At 41.1% G+C, this 6,707-nt stretch overlaps 1 protein-coding gene across 1 annotated transcript; it reads right to left on the bottom strand.

Moving 5' to 3' along the window:
* Window positions 1–1,162: 1,162 nt before the first annotated feature.
* On the bottom strand, window positions 1,163–2,743 carry LOC139732469 (UDP-glucuronosyltransferase 2B33-like). The gene has a single exon (XM_071643331.1). It carries the CDS (start codon window positions 2,741–2,743, stop codon window positions 1,163–1,165), a length of 1,581 nt encoding a protein of 526 aa, XP_071499432.1.
* Between the last annotated feature and the right edge of the window lie 3,964 nt (window positions 2,744–6,707).

The following is a 6,707-nucleotide window of genomic DNA, read 5'->3' as shown; positions in this document are numbered from 1 at the left end:
CCGACATCATTCCCTCTTGAAAATATGGCTCGTTTGTTCTTCGACCATTGTACATGTAAATGTACTAAAAGCACCTGTCTTGCTTAAAGTTAGAGAAGAATTCTGTGACAGATGAACTTACATAATATAGAGAAGTTGTTTGCGCTAATTAATTGCACCAACTACAAATGATTGTCCTTAATCTAATCGCCGAAAAAGGTACTCAGTCAGCGCAGTGTAATAAGATATTCAGTAATAACTCAAAATATCAATAGATTTTCAGCTCATTATCATTATTGCTTAAAGTCATTTACCTCACATGGATGAACCATCATATAAAGCATAACGTGCTACACGTATTAGTATGTGTATGGACTTGCAAACACGTGTATCAAATCAATGCCCGTGTTGAGTCGGTCCGTCAGAAGGACAGTAAAATCTTAATGTTTACTTCGTGATGTGAAAATGTCATCTATTATTTACACTTGGAACCCCTATTGGTATTACACACCCTCACCACTTTTGAACAATTCATCGTTGCTTACTATTGGGTGCATATTATTGCTTGTCCTTTTCTTTTAACGGGAATGAAGTAACTTCCATACACTACCGTTAGATGACAAGTTATCCTTTCATCTTAACATAATTACATGCATATTCCAATACTCGGAATTCCCTCCATGATTCTGTGGTTATATTGTCTAGCTGTCAGTGATGTTATGTGTTAGGAAGCTATGCATCGAATCAGTAGTGAATGTAAGTCAACTGGTACAATACCCATTCACTCAAAATCAGCAAAAGGACTGGTTACTGCAGTACACCTTCACTCGATGTTTATTCAAGACGTTTGTCAAGTGAGTTGTTAAATCTTAACGAATGTCGTCATGTTCAGGAGACTTACATTGTACATCATTGGCCGCGGGAGGGAGGGGGGGGGGCTGCAGCCCTCCCCTCACACTCTTTGAGGGATCCATATTGACCTTGGCCAAATTACGATACACGTTACCCCTGACATCATCCTCTTCTGGGATGGAAGCCCCTCCCCTCCCCCCCCCCCCCCCCCCCCACACACATAGTTTTTAGTTAGTCAGTTAGTTAGTTTAGTCATTAGTTTCGTTGTTACTTTGTTCCCAGGGGAACCAGATGATGATGGCACATGGAAAATTCACGTTCATTTTGCAAATCACTCCTGTTTGTCTTTATGATTTAACGTTCTCCAAGCAGTTAAAAGGAGCTTAAAGAGCAGTCGAACGGCGAAGAATGTGATGAAAAGACCCGACATGAGACATCCGACCAGAAAGCTCAATACATCTATCAGATATCTCTTGATGAAATCCATGTGCACCAAGGGCAGTTGATATTGTTTGCCTCCATGGAATATAACGTGGTCAATCCAGAACGCTGCCCTGTCAGCAGGGGTCGTTGGGCGATCTCGAAACATTGCTGAAAGTCTTCTCACCGTGTGCGCGTACGTCGAATTTGTCGTCACAGCCTTCAGCGCTTCGAAGATTCGAGTCTCGCTCAACAATCCCTTGTCGATGGTGATACCGATGCCGTGACTCGCCACTTTAGCACCAGTGTCATATTGGTCACCGTGAATGGGTATGACGACAATTGGGACAGCGTGGTACAAAGCCTCGTAGAATCCGTTGTTGCCTCCCTGATACAAGAACGCGCGTGTCTTCTCGTGTCCCAACAGATCGTTCTGAGGTAACCATGGCAACGTCATTACATTCGGCGGAAGAGTTATTCCGGATGGAATTGAGCGGAGTTGGAAGATGACTTTTTGAGGAAGACGCGCGAATGCATCTATGAAAGTTTTGACCACATCTGGAGGCACTGAGGTGAAGTAGGTTCCCATTGTACATACGATGACGCCATGTTCTCCGGAACTCTGCATAAAATCTTCCAACTCGTCAGACAGTGCAACTGCTGGCTTAGTTGTCAACCCGCCAACGGGAATTACGTTGGGCGGCAATGAACAAGGGAATTCCACAGAGAAATCGGAGTTAACTAAGAAGAGATCGCTTTGGTCGAAAAGATATTGCACGTCTTCTCCAGGTGATATGTTGTACTTCTCTTTCAGCCTATCATAAGGCTGGCGAAAATATATTCCAAATAAGCGTACAAAGACATAACTAATGGTATTCACTACGCGATCCATGAAGTTCATAGTATTTGACAATCCACTGAAAATTTCAGGCACGAAAGCCGGTGATTGCACGGCGCCGACGCCTTCGGTTATTGTGCATGGAGTGGAGACGGCAGACACGCCGACGTACGGTATGCCAAGCTTTCTGGCCATCAGTATAGGGCAAACCCAGCCGATGTCGTAGACGACCAAACTGTAGTTCGCCATCGCTAGTCGGTTCATCATGTCCTTGTCGCCGAGAATGGCGTCACAGTCTGCCGCTCGACCGTCTCGCATCACCTCGGCCAGAGTAAGCATCTGAGCAGATGCTGGCTCGAAGGCGCGTTCGTTGAAGGCGTTAAATTGCTTGTGCACTTCTTTCACAGGGATAGGATGACGAAATACTTCGAAATCAAACAGGTTGGCGTACTTTGCATCAGTAGTCCGATGTGCGTAGGCATTGCTGATGAAGAAGGTGATGTTATGCCCTTTTTCCACCAAGCGCTCAGCCATTGCAGCGGCGCACAAAAAGTGACTGCCCTCCCCGAGCAGGGCGTTCATGAGAATTCGTTCGGCGCTGCCAAAACCTCCGAGCGATACGAACAACAGTATCATCCTCAAAATTCCCGCCATAGCTTACTCAAAGAATATCGTTGAAGTCAGCTGCGATGACAAACTTATTGGTGCGTATTCCAACCTCAGTTCAGATGTTAATGAAAGTATCCAGCACTTTGAAGGAGAGTTCACAGTCGTATCCTGTCCCGAACCAGGTCAGCCCTCGCCCTTCCGCCTTCAAGTGCATGCTATACATTCCTCGGCACCAATGAAAGGCGATACTCCAATCAGAAACAGGTCTTCATCTGGTGGTAACGCCGTTCTCAGAGTAGTCTCTTTCAATGCCAAACACCGTGTGCATGCAGGTCAGTACAAAGGACAAGGTCTTTAGCGTCCGTGGCGCTAGTGCTTCTTCTGAAGCATGTCATCATATGACGTTAGCGACCCGATTGTTTGGTGAAAGAGTAATTCTCATTTCGGCTATTGTTTGACCAGCTCTGAAACTTTCTCATACGAGGTCAGGGCCGCGTAAGTAGGTCTATATAGCGACCAAACTATACAAACACATTGCTGTGGAGTAACTACCCTGAATGTTCCCGCAGCCTTTTTCAAAATTAACCAGTTCGGAGTTATAGCTCATGGGCACATAGGTACGAATGACCTTTCTTTTTTTTCTTCAGTCGGTTAAGGGCGATTCACTCGTTTTTAGAGCTGCATAAAATGCGTAAGCTTTACGTAACAATTTATGGAATTTTATCAATCTTGTTCAAACAAAGAATGAACTTGCCAGAATGATCCGTCCATTAACACTTGGGAAAGCATCCATTTCATTATTTTGCATTGAGTGTATTAACAATCTCTTTATATTGATATTGCCAAATACTACTTTTGCTGTCAGGTGGATATGCTGGCAAGCAGCATTTACAAGGATGACATGAATGATCATTACATCACAGATACTTATCCAGTGAATTCAAAAACAACATACCTGTTGGTACGAATGACATTTTCTTTTTCTACTCACGCGCAAAATGGAACTGCGAACTGGCTTATTGTGGATCATTTCCTATTATTGTCCATTCTGCTGTAGTTGTTCAATTTGTTTGAGACTTCCCTGACGTAACATCACTTGAGTCTTGAAATGTATTGAACGTGTGAAGGTTGATGGAAGAGCTTTATAGTTGCGCAGTGTGGTTCTCTAAGATAGCCTACGAGATAATAGCTTTTTAAAATATTTATCAGGTACTGTCGACGTAGACAATCTTCATTGAATTGATATAGGGCAGCCCCACGCAGGTTAATGAGAAAAGGATGGGTTTTACACAGGAATGGAGTCTTTGTAATTTGATTTGGGTTGCCATGCAAAGTTTGCAAAACCTCTATGAAATAAACCGTATCAAGTTCAAAGAGAATGTATGTAATCAGTATATAATGTGTGTGTATCTATGTGTGTGTGTGTGTATGTTTGTGTTTGTGTTGTACATGATGCACACTGCATATCCATTATTCACATGCCAGCCTAACATAGATACGTCAGAGGGGTGTGTGAGAGACACCTCCTGGTTACGTAATGAACAAGTCTATAACAAAAGAACAGGTTACGCGATCAATTCTAGCCAAGCTAAGCATTGTCATCCAATTCAGTCATTATTTGTATTTCATTGGAAGTCTTTCCTCTTCATATGGGTGTGCCACATCTTGAAGTGAGAACGCTAGTTTTGTTATGCTGTTGGTGTTGCTGTGCAAGACACTTCCTATGCGCTGTATGCAGAAGCAAAACTTGTGTTTAACGTAAAGAGGACAAAAGGGACTAACTTCAATATTTTTATCCTTAGCTACTGTAGACCGAGACGATAGTATGATTACATTGAAAAAATAAGGATATCGTGTTTCGAGATTAGCATTTTAGGAGTTAAGGTTGACGAAAGGATTGTTATCCATGGAACGAACATTATTGGTATCATCTGCAAAAATTTGTCAATATGAAGATCAATCTTCGAAAAATATTCTTGATGTTGTATCTTAACAGTCTTCGACCCCAAGACTGTCATAGGTCAGTACTACTGAACGGAATGTGAATAGATTGCTCAAGTTACAGATACGTGCAATGCGCATCATATACTGAGTATCAAATTCTTTACACTATATGCTAATATATAACCTGTCCATTTCCTTCATTAGAATTTTTGAATATTATTTTTATAATGTGCATACTTTCAAAATTGCTTCTTGGTGCGTTTGCTCCCACGTATTAACTCCTCCCTACTTCTTTACAAGAATATTTCAATTTGAATAGGTCCATTCATAATAATTTCTTAAGTTACTCTTCCGACTATCATCTCGATCCCCTTAAAATACGTTCCTGCGTGCTCAAAAAAAGTATGTTTTCTTCTGATATCTTTTGATATGGATGAAACATTACTTAATATAAGAACTATCCTATCATCAACTTTATTCAAGAAGCGATATGATTTGTACCAATACCATTCGTATAATTTGCAATGATTCTGTCAGGTCAATTCGACGTGTTATCTTAAAATCTGTATGTGTGTATGTGTGTGCGCGCGCAATGTATAACATGTATCTCTAATTTAAGAGTCCGTTGTATACAGTATAGGCCCAGCTTTATACACGTGTAAGGCAATTAGCCTTTCTGTTGGGCCCTTGGCAGTTGCATAATTCTCTCTGTTTTATCTTGTTTTCTGATGGGGTTGTATGGTTTTTCAATAATCATAACGAATGTGCATTTGTTTTGCAAACCCTTCATTCAATGTTGCTTTTTGAAAGTGTTACATAAAAATCAATACAAAAATCCAAACCGTTATGATAAATCACCTCCTGCATGAATATCGCAGCACGAAATCAATATAGTGATATTCAACAGGTGCATATCAGTCATTGGTGTATTAACGAAAAGATGTTTGTGGTATATCGTGACAAGAGAGATGTCGAATTGAACAGCGTATATTCCTATTGGAGTCATGGAGTCACACACCCCTGGAATCAAATAAAATCTTCCTTGTTACGTGTTCTAAATCCCACCAATTCCAGATAAACCAGAATTTTTGTCCCCCCTTGCCCCACCTCAACATGTCATGCTTCAGCTACATCTTAAGAAATTGAAGTAAAAGGGTGTAGGAAATACATTAACACATTGAAAAGAGGCGATCATTGATTTGAACCTGTTGCGAAAATCCCTTACGTTGTATTCTTTTTAAGCAGTTAATCCCATATATAAAGCTGCAGGACAACGAACCTTTCCATCACTTGTCTGTGTCCTTGCACGAGTGAATCATTAACCTCATCACGAGCGTATAGTTTAAAGACTCCATAGCTATCACATCTGACAACCTTGCTATTTGGTAACTATAAGTTGAGCCATTTTGTAACCAGTGTCCGTGCCACATGCACTCTGCACTCGACAAAAAGTTAACGATTTAAAGAGTCCCTCTCCGATACTATTGTATAACAGTTTTATCCTCCTAACCAAGGGTGTAGCTGTATAAATTTACAAGCAAAATATTACAATTCATTTCTTTTCGTTCCTGTTTATTCATATTGTTAATGAATGCTTTGTGATTTCATTGTACATGTATACACAAAACGCATACTATAGTATGCGCGATGACGCACAATCAAAAAAGGGGATTATTGGTGCAGGCAAAGCCACTATTTTCCTCACATAGTAACAGAATGAGACATATTAAACTACCATACTTATCAATCAATATTAGACAGGTCCAGGGTTTTTGCGATGCTGGCCCCCTTGAGAAGCGGCCAAAGTTCAGAATGTAAAGTTCGTAACATATTGACACTTGGGTTGCGCAACATTCTTATCTCGCATGTTGGAAAAAAAAATTCCTTGGATGTCTTAAACACATAAGAGAGTCACAAAGTCCTTGTTTGTACATGTATTTGCCTTCAGTAATCTCATCAGTAGCGACAGTAAACCACTTCAATAAAACGAGGACGGGATACGCTGTTTTATTATGACAAAATGTAAACGGAGCTATTGGTGGCAGACCTCGCCCTGTCTGTGCTT

This window comes from Diadema antillarum, unplaced genomic scaffold (assembly GCF_040938485.1).
Source record: "Diadema antillarum isolate AM-2024a unplaced genomic scaffold, OU_Dant_1.0 seq00000423_RagTag, whole genome shotgun sequence".
Classification (NCBI taxonomy): domain Eukaryota; kingdom Metazoa; phylum Echinodermata; class Echinoidea; order Diadematoida; family Diadematidae; genus Diadema; species Diadema antillarum.
This window is presented reverse-complemented; position numbering and strand designations above follow the sequence as displayed.

Coding starts and splice junctions, on each gene's coding strand:
- LOC139732469 (XM_071643331.1), bottom strand. CDS start 2,743: ATGGCGGGAATTTTGAGGATGATACTGTTGTTCGTATCGCTCGGAGGT.